This window comes from Pan troglodytes, chromosome 2 (assembly GCF_028858775.2).
Source record: "Pan troglodytes isolate AG18354 chromosome 2, NHGRI_mPanTro3-v2.0_pri, whole genome shotgun sequence".
Taxonomy (NCBI): domain Eukaryota; kingdom Metazoa; phylum Chordata; class Mammalia; order Primates; family Hominidae; genus Pan; species Pan troglodytes.
In genome coordinates this window covers 124,676,538-124,696,376 of record NC_086015.1, presented here as the reverse complement: position 1 = coordinate 124,696,376, position 19,839 = coordinate 124,676,538, and the positions used below count along the sequence as shown (strand labels likewise).

Below are 19,839 nucleotides of genomic sequence, written 5' to 3'. Positions count from 1 at the left end.
AATCATCTCAGTTTGCTTCTTGATAACATCTGCACATAACACATATATTTTTTAGGATTGTACCTTGCTGGTATTGTTGTGATTACCAGATAATTTATAAGAAGGCAAGTACCTCATTATCATGATATGTCCGTTAGCACAAAAGCATGCCAAGCAGGCACTGCTACACATGACCACCACATTTGCTTGCAGTATAAAAGATGTCTCCGTGATGTTATGAACATAAAGGCAAGTCTGAGAAGGCAGTGAGAAGACTTTGGCTTGTTTTTCTGAGCAGATTATTGTATACTGATGATCTCCTATTTCTTGGGATGCAGAAGATGAGTTCATTACCACTTTCCTTCTCCAAGATTTTTCATTTTCATCTATGTTGTTTGGATCCCTCCAAACTTCATATGGCGGTTGCATTAATCCACCCATTCGGTCCATACAGGAGAATGTTAGCACAGCTCCTTTCAATGAGAGGAATGTACCTATAAAAACAATTGGACATCACTGACATGTCAAATTCATTCTAAAGCATCTATAGGGAATTAAAGTTTTACATTGTGATAATTTATACCTATAGAGTCATAATATTGCCCTAATGTATATGAATTTGTAGATTTGTGAGCTCATCTGTTATAATAAGTTGGAATCATAGAATGTTAGGTCTAAAAGGAACTTAAGACGTCAACTGGTCAAACCCTCTCATTATATTAAAAAAGAAGAAAAAACAGACCCAGAAAGATTATGAAAGTTGGGCCAGGTCACACAGCAAGTTAGGTCACAGCCTAGATTAGAACTCAGATTTTTCTGATTCCTACCCCACGATTCTTTCATTATACTATATAGTCCCCCTTAAAGACCTTTTATAAAAAAGAAAATTTTAAAAATGTACATATTTTATTTATTGAAATAACTTCAACTGAAAAAATAATCACACAATCTTATTTGATTTTCTTATTTCATAGACTAATTTGCTAGAAAATGCTTGATTTTTCTTCAAAATCAAACAAGAAGAAATTTCAATATCTGGAATTCATGGTGGCAATTTTAGTTGTATGAAAAAGACAAAACAATTACCTTCAGCTCTTAGGTAGGCTTTTGCATCTTTACACAGAAAGGGGTTTTACTCACCTGGATTCTCCAAGGTTGACAATGTATGCCAGATTATTGCCTATAGGTGATTTTCACCAGTCTTGGAGGACAATATACTATAAAGCTTAGGAGGTAGTTTGGGCTCTATTGATCTTTGGATATTTCCAGAATCTTCCCTAAGCAGTACCCTATTAGCCCTTTCTTTCCTTTGTCCTTTTACATCATGCAGAGAAAGTATGTTAGCTTAGACTGATAATGTCTCAAGGGTGTACATGTGACAGAGACTTGAAAAGGGAAGGGTGACAGATAAAAATATATTCATTTAGAAAGTACTTACAAAGTCCTTAAAATTTATCAAATTGAAAAGAGTATATTGGGATGATCTAATATCTTAGTTGTGTTTTTAAATCCACTTCAAAACTAAGAAATCTATAAATGTATATAAGGGTAACGGCAGAGGCTAGGGGAGTAGAGGTTTAGGTGCTGCAGTTTAAGGGTTAAGGGATAAAAGAACATCTCTCCCAATCTCCCATGAAGGAAAAATGCCAAAAGCTATGAAGAATGATTTAATTAAAATTAACCTAGGATTGATCCTGCTGTTCAGTAAAACCACATTTTCCTAACTACCTGCCATAGAAAGACTTTTCTAAATATATCTTTTCATCCTTGATTTAGAGATGGCTGACAGTAGGTTAAAAAGACAAGAAATCCACATTTTGAAAGCCATTTTACTTATACTCATTGCATACAATCTGTCAGCATCAAGATGAATTTCTCAATAAGCTGCCCTTGCCAAAACAGCTGCTTTGTTTCTTAATTTTTAGTCATAAATGCTTTGATTATATTCTGTTCATTAGGTTTATACAGGGTTTAAGTTTTCCAAACAATGTATTATTAATCATTTAGAATTCTTTCTTTAATCTTTTCCAACTGGAAAAAACTCAAGTAAATCTAAATTATAAGCAGCTACTACTTCAGAAATACACTTACAAAGTATGCTTAAACTTATGGGCTTCAATAATAAGATCTTAATTAATTAGGACTTTCCTCTTAAAGAAGAACTCACTGGCTAGGAGTGTACTTTACTCCAGCTTTCCCAAATAACCAGCCTTGCTGACTACAACCTTCATTCAATCAATACATACAGTATCAAGTACATTCTATGTGCTCTAGGCTCTATTTTAGTCATAGTCAATATAGTAGTGAATAAAACAGACAAAAGTCCCTGCCTTCATAAAACTTACTTTCTATGGTAGAGATAGATAATATGTCTGATAAATAAGTAATCATATGGGATATTAGATAGTAATGAGTACTAAGGAAAAAATTAAAGCAGAAAAGAAGATAGGAATTCTTGAAAAAAGGTAGATAAATTTTAAATAGTGTTATAGACTGAATGTTTGCATCCCCTGCCAACCTCTTGTAAAAAAAATCATATGTTAAAGCCCCAACCCCCACTATGGATCTATTTGAAGAGGGAGCCTTTAAGGAAATAATTAAGATTAAATGAGATCATAAGGGTATGGCTCTAATCTGATAGAATTAGTGTCCTTTTAAAAAGAGATACCAGAGTACATGCTCTCTCTCTCTCTCCCCCTCCCTATGTGTACACAAAGGAAAGGCCATGTGAGCACACAGCAAGAAGGCAGCCATCTGCAACCCAAAGGAAGAGACCTCACTAGACATCTGCCCTGCTGGCACCTTGAACTTAGAGTTTCAGTCTCCAGAACTGTGAGAAAATAAATTTCTGCTGTTTAAGCCACTGAGTCTGTGGTATTTCATTATGGCAGCCTGAGCAAACTAATAAAGAAGGGAAGGCTTCTTTTCATCATCCTGTGGGAATTAGGGTTCAGGAAACCAGCACAAAATACTGATATTCTATGACTGTTGTGAATAATAAATTATCCTTTGTCCCTGAGCCAGGAGTTTCATGTCTTCTATCAGCATCGAAACTGGCAACCTAACTTTATTAGCTTACAAGTAGAATAAAATCTCAGATTCTTTATAGATCTTGACTTTCTAGAATGCCAAGAAGATTCATAGGAGGTAAGATCAGAGAGATGAAGTAGAGCCACATCATGTTGGTTCTTTCAGGACATGGTAAAGACCTAGACTTTTACTTGGCATGAGATGGAAGGATTTTGAGAATGGAAGTGATGTAATCTAACTTTCATGTAACAGAATCACCCTACCTCCTGGGTGTATCCTAAAGGGAACCAAGGCTGGAAGCAGGGAGAGCAGTGAAGAGGTTAGTGTATTAGTGTGCGTGAAAAATGGATAGAGGCTTGGTTGAACTGTGTGGTAATAGTACAGATGGTGAGCAATGTCAGAATCTGAGTGTATTGTAAAGGTTGTGCCAGCAGGATTTGTTAACAAATTGGATTTAGGGTATGAAAGAAATATGGGGGTCAAGGGTGATTCCAGTGTTTTTGACCTAAGAAACTGGAAGAATGGAATTGTCATTAATAGATGTAGAAAAGTGTGAGAGGAATGAGAGGAATACCAGGAGCTCAGGTTTGAACATGTTAAGTTTGGGATACTTACTAAACATCCAAATGGATATCAAATAGCTGGATATATGTTAGGAATTTGTGGAGAGGTCCAGACTATAAATATAAATGTATGATCCATCAGACATTTAAAGGCATGAAGCTGGCTGAATTCATCTAGTGCTTCAATATAAAGAGAAAAGTTTCAAAGAATCAGTCTTGGGGCATTCTGGTTTAAGTCCACTGAAATGGAGGAGGAACAAGCTAAAGAGATTGAGAAGGAATAGCTAGAAGGTAGGAAGAAAATCAGGTGAAAATAGCACTCTAGAATTTGAAGTGTTTTAAGGTAGGAATGGTAGCCTGTGTAATACGTTGCTGATATGTCAAATAAGATGTTTCCTGAGAAATGACCAAGAATTCCTATCTCCTTTTCTGCTCTAATTTTTTCCTTAGTACTTATTAGTGTCTAATATCCCATAGAATTACTTATTTATCACACATATTATCTATCTCTACCATAGAAAGTAAGTTTTATGAAGGCAAAGACTTTTGTCTGTTTTATTCACTACTATATTGCCCATGACTAAAACAGCCTAGAATCCATTGTTTCTCTTTTTTAATGGAAGATATAACAATATATTTATATAATGATTCAGTAGAAAGAAAAACATTTATTATAAAGGAAACAAAGGAAAAATTGCTGGATTGACTTTCTTAAGTAGGTGAAAGCAGGTAAAGTCTAGTATATAAGTGGAGTCTAGTGTACAAACAGAGTCTAGAGTATAAGTGGAATATAGTGAATAACTACCACCCAGTTCACACAAGCCTCTATCCATTTTTCATCCAGACTATTATATTAACCTCTTCACTGCTCTCCCTGCTTCCAACCTTGATTCCCTTTAGGATAGGCTAGGAGATAGAATGATTCTGTTAAATGAATCACCTAGTTAGAAGCTTAGTTTAGTAACTGTAACAGGAGAGAATATGCAGGCCATGAAGATACAAGCAGATAGGTTGGTAGATGTGATGATAGCTGTTGAAGTTTTTATCTGATTGTTTCAATTTTCTCAATAAAAGAGGACACATGGTGATTGCTGAGATTGAAGACAGAAAAGCAAGTTTTGGAGATTTAAAGAGACTAGAGAAAATACGTAATTGTTAGCCAGGCATGATGGCATGCCTGTAGTCCCAGCTACTCAGGTGGCTGAGACGGGAGGATCGTTTGAGTCTAGTAGTTCAGGGCGACAGTGAGCTATGATTGCACCATTGCACTCCAGCCTGGGTGACAGAGTGAGACCTCATCTATACCAAAACAAAACAACACACACACACACAACCAAAAGGATAAACAAGAAAATATGCAATTGTTGTCCAGGAGTGCAGGGGCAAGGACTAGGAAAATATAGTATGATTACCTAGCAGCATAAGAGCCCACTTGAAGTTAGTGATGATTTATGGTAAAATGTGACACTTTAGTGTGGTTATGTATTTTTCTCTAGCCATATTCAGCTACATGGGTCTAGAAATAGGATAGGTAGAGTTGAATTTAACCAGGTTTGAGATTAAGCTGAATAAGTATGACAAAGCAAACAAAGCAAAAAGGAGGCAAGAGAGTTGACAATGCATGAAAGAAAAGCATTATAGAGCTTGACTGTGAAATTTAAGTTAGAAAGGGGGAACATGAAGGGGGTGAATGACAATGAAAATGGTAGGATCAATAGATTAAGGTTCCAGTGAGGCTGAAGAATTATATTAAAGTTGGAGTCTTAAGGAGCCTGAGATATTTGCTTTCCTTTTCCCTTACATACATTGTTTAAACTTTGTCTCTCAACTTCCACGGAACTTCTCAATTCCTATCTAGAATGTAAGCTCCTTGAGGACAGAAACTTCGTATGACTTCGTCATTACTTTATCTTCAGTGCTTATTATAATATCTGGACATGTCGTGTGCTCAATAAACATTTATTAACTTCCTGACTACTCCAGTTCAGTCTTAGTTATGGATTTTTAAACTTCTATTTTATATTATATACTCAAGATCAGCTACACAATTTGTGGGCCTAGCACAAAATGAAAATGCACTAGGCCTACAAATTATGGGGGACTTTTTGTTCAAAAATTGGGAGAAGAGGTACCATTGAAGGTTGCAAATTATAAAGCTTTTTTCTTTCTTCTGTGGTCTATCTCTTTAGTGTTTTTATATTTGCTATTTATGTTCTATGTAAAGGAAAGTTAACTTTTTTTATTATTCATCTTTATAATATTCTATATAAGAACATTTAACCTCTATTTTGTACTGTAGCAAAAACACAATAGCTAGTCTCCAGAGCTATGAAATGATTATCCACAGGGAGTTGGCCAGAAGAGACAAACCAGTCAGTCTCAGGAAGGTTGGAAGGTGGAAGACAGGGTCATTCAAGTCCAGACCAGACCTGAGGGAGCACATTCTTAGGTATGGGGATATCTCTTTCAGCTTGAGAATGCTTGCAAGATGACTGCAGACTTTCACAGGCATCTGAGGGTCTCACCACATGACTTCAGCTACTTAAGTACATATGAGTCTGATGGCTGCTAAGTTTCTCCTCTTTACAGCAATAAGACCCCATCCTGCCACCTCAAACCATAGAAGAGGGGTGACTCCCAGAAAGTCTTTAAAATTGTTTGCTAGGAAGTGCTAGCTACCTGGAACAGGACTGGTTAAGACTCTCAATCTGAGACATGGCCTCTGGTTGGCTGATCACATGCTAGAGTCACCAAGTACTACCAACTCAGGATAAGGATGGCTGCTTCCATGCCCCAAAATGTCACCAGGCATGTGCCTGACCCTGACCACCTCTATGTATACTCCAGGCCCCAAAAGCAGTGGAAAGTGAAAGTGGAATGCCTCTCTCCCCACAAACTAAGTCATCGCCTGGGTGAGAGGTAGGTGGGAGGCAGACTGCTCATGAGCAGAGGCTTCAAGCCCCTGGTGCATGGTCCATTGTCTCATTGGTCTTTACTTACAAAGCATATATCAAAAGATAAAATTATTAAGAATTTTAAGACTTTAAGAGCAGAGGGCCTTCTGGGAGCAGAACCCTGTGCATCAGTAGACAAAAGGGACAAGTAAGGTTTCATTTTTGTAGACTCAGCACATCTGGGAACTTGCTAAAAATGCAAATTCTCAGACCCTACCTCAGACCTACTGAATCAGAAACTTTGGGGGCAGGGCCCAGTAATCTGTGTTGTAATGAATCCTTCAAGTGATTTTGATGCAGACAAAAGTGATAGGTGTTGGAAACAGGCCCCCCAAAATCTGGCCATAAACTGGCCCCAAAACTAGCCATAAACAAAATCTCTGCAGCACTGTGACATGTTCATGATGGCCGTAACGCCCACGCTGGAAGGTTGTGGGTTTACCAGAATGAGGGCAAGGAACACCTGGCCCTCCCAGGGCCGAAAACTGCTTAAAGGTATTCTTAAGCCACAAACAATAGCATGAGCAATCTGTGCCTTAAGGACATGCTCCTGCTGCTGTTAACTAGCCCAACTTATTCCTTTAATTCAGCCCATCCCTTCATTTCCCATAAGGGATACTTTTAGTTAATTTGATATCTATAGAAACAATGCTAATGACTGGCTTGCTGTTGATAAATATGTGGGTAAATCTCTGTTCAGGGCTCTCAGCTCTGAAGGCTATGAGATCCCTGATTTCCTTCTTCACACCTCTATATTTCTGTGTGTGTGTCTTTAATTCCTCTAGTGCCACTGAGTTAGGGTCTCCCCAACCGAGCTGGTCTCAGCAAGTGGCATCCATCGTGGGGGCTTGAATCCAGGTTGAAGGGTCGCTGGAGCAATGGTTGGAGAACATGAAACTAGCTGGAGGACACCCGAGTACTCTTAAAGCAATCCCCATGGTGAGTAAGAAGGGGAGCTCAGAAGCATCAGGGTAACAATGGGACAAGTGTGGGGTCTGGTTCATTCCACCTTGGAACTTTTTCACACTGATGAGGAGGAGGAAGGAGAGTATAATGAAGTACAGAAGAGGTTACAGACCAGGCTTATTTGCCAGCTAAAACTAAAGTGGAAAAGGAGGGAGAGGTTCATCCCTACCCTTCTGCACACCCTCATTATTATTTTGAAGAAAAAGAGTGGCCTGACCCTCCAGATCTTTCTTTTCCGTAGGACACTGGGTGAAAAGTAGTTGCCCCAGTGTCTGTTCGAGCAGTGCCTCGAGCGACCACTCTTAGTTCTATTCAGGCAGGAATTCAGCAAGCTAGAAGAGAGGGTGATTTAGAGGCTTGGCAGTTCCCTGTTAGAATACAGCCCCCAGATCAGCAGGGAAATATTATAGCTACATTTGAGCCTTTTCCTTTTAAATTCGGGAAAGCACATTTAGTTGATTATATCAAGGCCTGTGATGGTATTGGAGGTAATCTGCATAAAGCTTTGTTGGCACAGGCAATGGCAGGACTGAGAGTGGATAAAGGAAATACTCATTTCCTGGGGCTTGTTTTAACTGTGGGAAGCACGGTCATACTAAAAAAGAATGTAGAAAAAATCAGCAAGTCAGGCCGCCAGATAAGGGAAAAAAGAAAACTGCTGAGCCTGAAATATGTCTAAAATGTAAAAAAGGAAAACATTGGGCTAAGCAGTGTCACTCTAGGTTTGATAAAGATGGGAACCCGATTTCGGGAAAAGCCATGAGGGGCCCATCCTGGGCGCTGTTCTAAACTGGGGCATTTCCAGCTCAGACCATTCCCTCACCCCTGTACAATATCTGTCCCCTGCCACAGCCGGTAGTGCCGCAGTAGATTTATGCTGCACAAAAGCTGTGAGCCTTCTGCCTGGGGAACCCCCACAAAAGGTCCCAACAGGAGTCTGTGGATCCTTGCCAGCGGGGACAATAGGATTACTTTTAGAAAGGTCTAGTGTAAGTTTAAAACGGGTACAAATACATACAGGAGTCATTGACTCAGATTACAATGGGGAAATTCAAATTGTTATATCTACTTCTGTTCCCTGGAAGGCAGAGCCAGGAGAGCACATAGCACAGCTCCTGATTGTGCCGTATGTGGGAATTGGAAAAAGTAAAATTAAACGAACAGGAGGATTTGGAAGCACAAATAAACAAGGCAAAGCTGCTTATTGGGTAAATCAAATTACTGATAAACGGCCTACCTGTGAAATAACTATTCAGGGAAAGAAATTTAAAGGTTTGGTAGATACAGGAGTGGACATTTCAATCATTTCTCTACAGCACTGGCCGTCTGCGTGGCCAATTCAACCTGCTCAATTTAACATAGTTGGAGTTGGTAAAGCCCCTGATGTATATCAAAGTAGTTATATTTTGCATTGTGAAGGGCCCGATGGACAACGTGGGACTATTCAACCAATTATAATTTCTGTACCTATAAATTTATGGGGAAGAGATTTATTACAGCAATGGGGAGCACAAGTTCTAATTCCAGAACAATTATATAGCCCTTAAAGTCAACATATAATGCATGAAATGGGGTATGTCCCTGGTATGGGACTAGAAAAAAATTTGCAAGCTTTGAAAGTACCGCTTCAAGTGGAAAGACGACGTTCCCACCAAATATTAGGATATCATTCTTGATGGCGGCCATTCTTAAGCCTCCAGAACCTATACCTTTAAAATGATTAACAGATAAGCCAATTTGGATAGAACAATGGCCGCTAAGTAAAGAGAAACTGGAGGCGTTAGAGGAATTAGTTACTGAACAATTAGAAAATGGGCACATAGCTCCAACATTTTCGCCTTGGAATTCTCCAGTTTTCGTAATTAAGAAAAAATCAGGTAAATGGAGAATGTTAACTGATTTAACAGTCATCAGTTCAGTTATACAACCTATGGGAGCATTACAGCCAGGATTGCCTTCTCCTGCTATAATTCCTAAAAATTGGCCTTTAATAGTCATAGATTTAAAAGACCGTTTCTTTACTATCCCCTTAGCTGAGCAAGACTGTGAACGGTTTGCATTTACAATTCCTGCAGTAAACAACCTGCAGCCTGCTAAGCATTTTCATTGTTTCACAGATGGGTCTAGTAATGGTAAAGCTTCTTATTCTGGATCGAAAAGTAAAGTTTTCCAGACACCCTATACTTCAGCTCAAAAAGCGGAGCTTGTAGCTGTAATTGAGGTATTGACTGCTTTTGCTATGCCTATTAATGTGATTTCTGATTCTTCATATGTGGTTCATTCCACACAGTTAAATGAAAATGCTCAGTTACAATTTCATACAGATGAACAACCGATGACTTTATTTACCCAATTGCAAACAGCAGTTAGAAGTAGAATGCACCCTTTTTACATCACTCACATTAGGGCTCATATACCTCTTCCAGGACCTTTGACTGAAGGGAATCAAATGGCTGATCGCCTAGTTGCTAATGCAATATCTAATGCTAGACACTTTCACAATTTAACCCATGTTAATGCCTCTGGTCTCAAATGCAGATACAGCATTACCTGGAAAGAAGCTAAAAATATTATCCAGCGATGCCCAACTTACCAAATGGTACATTCTTCATCTTTTACAGGAGGAGTTAATCCTCGAGGATTGGAACCTAACTCTCTTTGGCAAATGGATGTCACACATATTCTCTCGTTTGGGAGACTAGCATATGCACATGTATGTGTGGACACCTTTTTTCACTTTGGGCTACATGCCAATCAGAAGAGTCTTCTGCCTGTGTTAAACATCACCTTTTGCAGTGTTTTGTGGCGATGGGCATTCCAGCCTCTACTAAAACAGATAATGCCCCGGGCTATACTAGCCAAGCTCTAGCTACATTTTTCTCTATGTGGAATATTAAACACGTTGCTGGTATCCCATACAATTCTCAAGGACAAGCCATAATGGAAAGAATGAATCTTTCCTTAAAACAGCAGTTGCAAAAGCAGAAAGGGGGAAATAGAGAATATGGAACACTGCAGATACAACTGAATCTAGCATTATTAACTTTAAATTTTTTGAGCCTGCCCAAAGGCCAGATGTTATCAGCAGCTGAACAGCATCTACAGAAACCAGCTGCAAAGACAGAAGCAGAACAACTGATTTGGTGGGGAGATCTGATAACAAAAAGTTGAGAAATAGGTAAAATAATAACTTGGAGTAGAGGTTATGCTTGTGTTTCTCCAGGCCAAAATCAACAGCCGATTTGGATACCATCAAGACACCTGAAACTTTTTCATAAGCCAGATGCCGAGGAAGAGATTCTGGGAGGATCCCGAGGACCCCTCGGCTGCAGCCATGTCGAGACTGACGCTGAGGAGGACCCCAACTGTCACAAGCAACACCTGTTGAACACAGCCACCCACCTGGGGACAGATCAAGAAGCTGTCACAGATGGTGGAAGAAAACCTGAGGAAAGTGGGACAACCACTCACAATGAGTAATTTAATGGTAGCTATGATAGCGGTATCACCATTGCTGGGAGTATTCCTTCAACAAGGGCTGACACAGAGAACAATTATACTTATTGGGCATATTTATCAACCTTGGCTGGCAATAATGCCTAGATGTAATCACTCTATGATGCAGTTGCACATGCTTTCTGATCTCAGTATTTATCATAATAAATCTGCTCCTATAATTGAGGCATACCACCCTCAAAAACCTATTTGTAAACAAAATGGAACCTGACCAGAAAAAAATGCAAGAATATTTTATTAATGACTAAAGGTTTAGCAGAAACAATTTAACATATGTATCATACTCATCTGTAAGACTATGCTTTTGGAAAACTCAGCCTTAATTAAAAGTCATAATTTTTAATTTCTTATTTGTTTGAAAAAATTTTCATCATTTTGAATTTATATTTCCACAGTCCAAGATTATTTCTTCTGTTTCAGACTTTTCTTATGTGAAATAGAAGAGTTTTGTTTTGTTTTCCGTTTGGTTTAGCCTGAAAAAAGATGTAAAATTGCAAATACCTCAAAACTACATGCCCAAGTAAGGATGTGTATAATTGACAGTCTTTCAATGTTTGCCAGTCACACATCTAAAGGGTTACTTACTATTTCTGCTCTATTAAGAAAAGAACTGTATATCTAGTTCATTGAATTTTCACAAAGAATGATAATAGATTTTTTTTCATCTGTCTATATAAGAAGGGGCCCTATTCTGGCAAAAGTCTGAATTCATGCCACTAAAAAATGACAAAAGGGTAAATGAAGTTTTGTTTTTGATAATAATACCTGAAGGGAATTTCATTTTTCTTCAGTGAATTTTAAAAATCTAAAAATCCTTTAAAACCCTCAACAGCCTGTAATCCCAGCACTTTGGGAGGCTGAGATGGGTGGATCATGAGGTCAGGAGATCAAGACCATCCTGGCTAACATGTGAAACCCCGTCTCTACTAAAAAATGCAAAAAATTAGCCAGGCGTGGTGGCGGGCGCCTGTAGTCCCAGCTACTCAGGAGGCTGAGGCAGGAGAATGGCCTGAACCCAGGAGGTGGAGCTTGCAGTGAGCTGAGATCGTGGCACTGCACTCCAGCCTGGGCGACAGAGTGAGACACTGTCTCAAAAAAAAAAAAAAAAAAAAAACCCTCAACAAACTAGACACACAAAGAATATGCTTCAAAATAATAAAAGTCATATATGACAAACCCATAGCCAACATCATACTGAACAGGGAAATGTTGAAAGCATTCTCTCTAAAAACTGGAACAAGATAAGGATGTATACTTTCACCACTCCTATGCAAGTCCTAACCAGAGCAATCAGGCAAGAGAAAAAAAAAAGGCATTCAAATTGGAAGAAAGGAAGTCAAATTATTGCTGTTCACTGATTATATGATCTTATAACTAGAAAACCCTAAAGACTCCTTCAAAAGACTCCTAGATTTGATAAATGACCTCAGCAAAGTTTCAGTATATAAAAATCAATGTATAAAAATCAGTACCACTTTTATACACTAATAATGATCAAGCTGAGAACCAAAAGAAGAAATCAATCCCATTTATAACAGCTATTAAAAATACCTAGGAATAATTAATCAAGGAGGTGAAAGATTGCTAAACGGAAAATTTAAAAAACACTAGTGAAAGAAATTGAGATGACACAAACAAATGAAAAAACATCCCATACTCATAGACTGGAAGAATCAATATCATTAAAATGACCATACTGCCCAAAACAATCTACAGATTCAACACAATTCCTATCAATTTGCCAACAGCATTCTTCACAGAAGTAGAAAAAATAATTCTGAAATTCATATGGAACCAAAACAGTCTGAATAGCCAAAGAAATCCTAAGCAAAAAGAATGAAGCTGCAGGTATCACATTGCCTGACTTCAAATTATACTACAAGGCTATAATAACCAAAACAGCAGAGTACTCGTATAAACATAGATAGATAAATGGAAGAGAATAGAAGACCCAGAAATAAAACTATATACCTACAACTAACTGATCTTTGAGAAAGTCAACAAAAGCATCCACTGAGAAAAGAACATCTTACTTAATAAATGGTTCTGCAAAAATTGTATAACCATATGCAGGAGAATAAAACTGGACCCATATCTCTCAACATATACAAAAAGTAACTCAAGGTGAATTACAGATTTAAATGTAAGACCTGAAACTATAAAAATGCTAGAAGGAAACCTAGCAAAAATTCTTGTGTGGACATTGGCTTAGGTGAAGAATTCGTGAATAAGACCTCAAAAGCAAATGCGGCAAAACTAAAAATAGACAAATAGGACTTAATTAAACTGAAAAGCTTATGCATAGAAAAAGAAATAAACAACAGAGTGAATAAACACTTGAGGAATGGGAAAAATATTTGCCAACAATGCATCTGACAAAGGGCTAATACCCAGAATCTGCAAGGAACTCAAGCAATTCAAAAAGGAAAACACAAATAACCCCATTAAAAAGTGAGCAAAATACATGAACAGGCACTTTTCAAAACAACACATACAAATGGCCAAGAAACGAAAAAAAAAATGCTCAACATCATTAATCATGAGAGAAATGAAAATTAAAACCATAATGAGATACCATCTTATACCAGTCAGAATGGCTATTAATAAAAAATAAAAAAATAGACTTTGGCAAAGATGCAGAGAAAAGGGAACGCTTATACAGTATTGGTGGGAATTAGTTTAGTACAACTTCTATGGAAAGCAATATGGAGATGTCTCAAATAACTAAAAATAGAACTATCTTTTGATCAAGTGATCCCACTACCTGCTATTTACACAAAAGAAAAGAAATAATCATATCAAAAAGACACAAGCACGTGTATGTTTATTGCAGCACTACTTACAATAGCAAAGTCATGGGATAAACCTAAGTGTCTATCAATGGGCAATTGGATTAAAAATGTGATATATATATATATATATATATATATATATATATATGCCATGAAATACTACTCAGTCATAATAAAATGAAATCATTGCTTTATACTTGACTACACACTGGGCTTATTAAGTGAATGACAAGGAGTTTGGTTTGTCTAGGGCCCAGGATATGTAGTGAAAGGTCAAAGACTATAAGCCTGGAAAAGAATGGTGGAGCTGGGGAATGGAAGGTCTAAATGCCAAGGATTCCTTTCAATTGCTATATAAAAGAATGTAAAGACTGGGGGGGTGTTCCAAGATGGCCGAATAGGAACAGCTCTGGTCTGCAGCTCCCAGCGTAATCGACGCAGAAGATGGGTGATTTCTGCATTCCAACTGAGGTAACTGGTTCATCTCATTGGGACTGGTTGGACAGTGGGTGCAGCCCACGGAGGGTGAGCTGAAGCAGGGTGGGGCATTGTCACCTTACCTGGGAAGCGCAAGGGGTGGGGGGATTTCCCTTTCCTAGCCAAGGGAAGCTATGACTGACTACCTGGAAAAACAGGGCACTCCTGCCCAAATACTGCACTTTTCCCAAGGTCATAGCAACTGGCAAACAATGTGATTCTCTCCCATGCCTGGCTTGGCAGGTCCCATGCCCATGGAGCCTTGCTTACTGCTAGCACAGCAGTCTGAGATTGATCTGCAAGGTGGCAGCCTGGCTGGGGAGGGGTGTCTGCCATTGTTGAGGCTTGAGTAGGTAAACAAAGTGGCCAGGAAACAAACTGGGTGGAGCCCACCACAGCTCAACAAGGCCTACTATCTCTAGACTCCACCTCTGTGGGCAGGGCATAGCTGAACAAAAGGCAGCAGACAACTTCTGCAGACTTAAACGTCCCTGTCTGATAGCTCTGAAGAGAGCAGTGGTTCTCCCAGCATGGTGTTTGAGCTCTGAGAACAGACAGACTGCCTCCTCAAGTGGGTCCCTGAACCCCATGTAGACTAACTGGAAGACACCTCCCAGTAGGGGCAGACAGGCACCTCATATAGGTGGCTGCCCCTCTGGGACGAAGCTTCCAGAGGAAGGATCAGGCAGCAATATTTGCTGTTCTGCAATATTTGCTGTTCTGCAGCCTCTGCTGGTGATACCAAGGCAAACAGGGTCTGGAGTGGGCCTCCAGCAAACTCCAACAGACCTGCAGCTGAGGGACCTGATTGTTAGAAGGAAAACTAACAGATAGGAATAGCATCAACATCAACAAAAAGGTCATCTACACCAAAACTCCATCTCTAGGTCACCAACATCAAAAACCAAAGGTAGATAAAACCACAAAGATGGGGAGAAACCAGAGCAGAAAAGCTGAAAATTCTAAAATCAGAGCGCCTCTTCTCTTCCAAAGGATCACAGCTCCTTGCCAGCAACAGAGCAAAACTGGACAGAGAATGACTTTGACAAGTTGACAGAAGTACGCTTCAGAAGGTCAGTAATAAGAAACTTCTCCAAGCTAAAGGAGGATGCTCAAACCCATTGCAAGGAAGGTAAAAAGCTTGAAAAAAGATTAGACAAATGGCTAACTAGAATAAACAGTGTAGAGAAGACCTTAAATGACCTGATGGAGCTAAAACCATGGCACGAGAACTTCATGACACATGCACAAGCTTCAATAGTAGATTCAATCAAGGGGAAGAAAGGGTATCTATCAGTGATGGAAGATCAAATTAATGAAATAAAGTGAGAAAACAAGGTAGAGAAAGAAAAGTAAAAAGAAATGAATAAAGCCTCCAAGAAATATGGGACTATGTGAAAAGACCAAATTTACGTCTGATTGGTGTACCTGAAAGTGATGGGGAGAATGGAACCAAGTTGGAAAACACTCTTCAGGGTATTATCCAGGAGAACTTCCCCAACTTAGCAAGGCAGGCCAACATTCAAATTCAGGAAATACGAGAAGACCAAAAAGATACTCCTCGAGAAGAGCAACCCCGAGACACATAATTGTCAGATTCACCAAGGTTGAAATGAAGGAAAAAATGTTAAGGGCAGCCAGAGACAAAGGTTGAGTTACCCACAAATGGAAGCCCATCAGACTAACAGCAGATCTCTTGGCAGAAACTCTACAAGCCAGAAGAGAGTGGGGGCCAATATTCAACATTCTTAAAGAAAAAAATTTTCAACCCAGAATTTCATATCCAAACTAAGCTTCATAAGTGAAGGAGAAATAAAATCCTTTACAAATAAGCAAATACTGAGAGATTTTGTCACCACCAGGCTTCCCATACAAGAGCTTCTGAAGGAATCACTAAACATGGAAAGAAACAACCAGTACCAGCCACCACAAAAACATGCCAAATTGTAAAGACCATTGATGCTATGAAGAAACTGAATCAATGAATGGGCAAAATAACCAGCTAACATCATAATGACAGGATCAAATTCACACATAACAATATTAACCTTAAATGTAAATGAGCTAAATGCCCCAATTAAAAGACACAGACTGGCAAATTGGATGAAGAATCAAGACCCATCAGTGTACTGTATTCAGGACACCCATCTCACATGCAAAGACGCACATAGGCTCAAAGTAAAGGGATGGAGGAAGATCTACCAAGCAAATAGAAAGCAAAAAAAGAGCAGGGATTGCAATCCTAGTCTCTGATAAAACAGACTTTATACTAACAAAGGTCAAAAGAGACAAAGAAGGCCATTACATAATGGTAAAGAGATCAACTCAACAAGAAGAGCTAACTTTCCTAAATATATATGAACCCAATATGGGAGCACCCAGATTCATAAAGCAAGTCCTTAGAGACATACAAAGAGACTTAGACTCCCACACAATAATAATGAGAGACTTTAACACCCCACTGTCAACATTAGACAGATCCACGAGACAGAAGGTTAACAAGGATATCCAGGACTTGAACTCAGCTCTGCAACAAGCAGACGTAATAGACATCTACAGAACATTCCATCCAAAATCAACAGAATATACATTCTTCTCAGCACCACATCAAACTTGTTCCAAAATTGACCACATAATTGGAAGTAAAGCACTCCTCAGTAAATGTAAAAGAACAGAAATCACAACAAACTGTCTCTCAGACCACAGTGCAATTCAAATTAGAACTCAGGATTAAGAAACTAACTCAAAACCACACAACTACATGGAAACTGAACAACTTGCTTCTGAATGACTACTGGGTAAATAACAAAATGAAGGCAGAAATAAAGACGTTCTTTGAAACCAATGAGAACAAAGACACAATGTACCAGGATCTCTGGGACATGTTTAAAGCAGTGTGTAGAGGGAAATGTATAGCACTAAATGCCCACAAGAGAAAGCAGGAAAGATCTAAAATCGACACCCTAACATCACAATTAAAAGAACTAGAGATGCAAGAGCAAACAAATTCAAAAGTAACAGAAGGCAAGAAATAACTAAGATCAGAGCAGAACTGAAAGAGACAGAGACACAAAAAACCTTTCAAAAAATCAATGAATCCAGAATCTGGTTTTTTGAAAAGATCAACAAAATTGATAGACAACTAGCAAGAGTAATAAAGAAGAGAGAAGAATCAAGTAGACGCAATAAAAATGATAAAAGGGATATCACCACTCATCCCACAGAAATACAAACTACCAGCAGAGAATACTATAAACACCTCTACGCAAATAAACTAGAAAATCTAGAAGAAATGGATAAATTCCTGGACACATACACCCTCCCAAGACTAAACCAAGAAGAAGTTGAATCTCTCAATAGACCAATAACAGGCTCTGAGATTGAGGCAATAATTAATAGCCTACCAACCAAAAAAAGTCCAGGATCAGATGGATTCATAGCTGTATTCTACCAGAGGCACAAAGAGAAGCTGGTGCCATTCCTTCTCAAAGTATTCCAATCAATAGAAAAAGAGGGAATCCTCCCAAATTCATTTTATGAGGCCCACATCATCCTTATACCAAAGCTTGGCAGAGACACAACAAAAAAGAATTTTAGAGCAATATCCGTGATGAACATCGATGTGAAAATCCTCAATAAAATACTGATAAACGAATCCAGCAGCACATCGAAAAGCTTATCCACCACGATCAAGTTGGCTTCTTCCCTGGGATGCAAGGCTGGTTCAACATACAGAAATCAATAAACGTACCCATCACATAAACAGAACCAATGACAAAAAACACATGGTTATCTCAATAGATGCAGAAAAGGCCTTCAACAAAATTCAACAGCTCTTCAGGCTAATAACTCTCAATAAACTAGGTATTGATGGAACATATCTCAAAATAATACGACCTATTTATGACAAACCCACAGCCAATATCATGCTGACTGGGCAAAAACTGGAAGCATTCCCTTTCTGGCACAAGACAAGGATGCCCTCTCTCACCACTCCTATTCAATATAGTGTTGGAAGTTCTGGCCAGGGCAATCTGGCAAGAGAAAGAAATAGGGGGTATTCAATTAGGAAAAAAGGAAGTTAAATTGTCTCTGTTTTCAAATGACATGATTGTATATTTAGAAAACCCCATCATCTCAGCCCAAAATCTCCTTAAGCTGATAAGCAACTTCAGCAAAGTCTCAGGACACAAAATCAACGTGCAAAAATCACAGACATTCCTATACAGCAATAACAGACAAACAGAGAGCCAAATCATGAGTGAACTCCCATTCACAATTGCTACAAAGAGAATACCTAGGAATCCAACTTACAAGGGATGTGAAGGACCTCTTCAAGGAGAACTACAAATCCCTGCTCAAGGAAATAAAAGAGGACACAAACAAATAGAAGAATATTCCATGCTCATGGATGGGAAGAATCAATATCGTGAAAATGGCCATACTGCCCAAGGTAATTTATAGATTCAATGCCATCACTATCAAGCTACCAATGACTTTCTTCACAGAATTGGAAAAAACTACTTTAAAGTTCATATGGAACCAAAAAAGAGCCTGCATTGCCAAGACAATCCTAAGCAAAAAGAACAAAGCTGGAGGCATCAAGCTACCTGACTTCAAACTATATTACAAGGCTACAGTAATGAAAACAGCATGGTACTGGTACCAAAACAGAGATATGGACCAATGGAACAGAACAGAGGCTTCAGAAATAACATCACACATCTACACCATCTGATCTTTGACAAACCTGACAAAAACAAGAAATGGGGAAAGGATTCCATATTTAATAAATGGTTCTGGGAAAACTGGCTAGCCATATGTAGAAAGCTGAAACTGGATCCTTTCCTTACACCTTACACAAAAATTAATTCAAGATGGATTAAAGACTTAAATGTTAAACCTAAAACCATAAAAACCCTAGAAGAAAACCTAGGCAATACCATTCAGGACATAGGCATGGGCAAGGACTTCATGACTAAAACACCAAAAGCAATGGCAACAAAAGCCAAAATAGACAAATGGGATCTAATTAAACTAAAGACCTTCTGTCCGGCAAAGCAACTACCATCAGAGTGAACAGGCAACCTACAGAATGGGAGAAAATTTTTGCAATCTACCCATCTGACAAAGGGCTAATATCCAGAATCTACAATGAACTCAAACAAATTTACACTAAAAAACCAAGCAACCCCATCAAAAAGTGGGCAAAGGATTTGAACAGACACTTCTCAAAAGAAGACATCTATGCAGGCAACAGACACATGAAAAAATGCTCATCATCACTGGTCATGAGAGAAATGCAAATCAAAACCACAATGAGATACCATCTCACACCCGTTAGAATGGCAATCATTAAAAAGTCAGGAAACAACAGATGCTGGAGAGGATGCGGAAAAATAGGAATGCTTTTACACTGTTGGTGGGAGTGTAAATTAGTTCAACCATTATGGAAGACAGTGTGGCAATTCCTCAAGGATCTGGAACTAGAATTACCATTTGACCCAGCAATCCCATTATTGGGTATATACACAAAGGATTATAAATCATGCTACTATAAAG

General features: G+C 38.7%; 1 protein-coding gene across 5 annotated transcripts in view; it reads right to left on the bottom strand.

The window, feature by feature from the left end:
* The window catches only part of STXBP5L (syntaxin binding protein 5L), a 507,599-nt gene that overhangs the window by 17,023 nt on the left and 470,737 nt on the right, over positions 1–19,839 (bottom strand). For all 5 annotated transcript variants that reach the window (XM_516678.8, XM_024355609.3, XM_024355610.3 and 2 more), the window contains one exon: positions 113–473. In XM_516678.8, coding sequence (XP_516678.3) covers positions 113–473 — 361 coding nt within the window. The remainder of the gene's footprint in view (positions 1–112; positions 474–19,839) is intronic.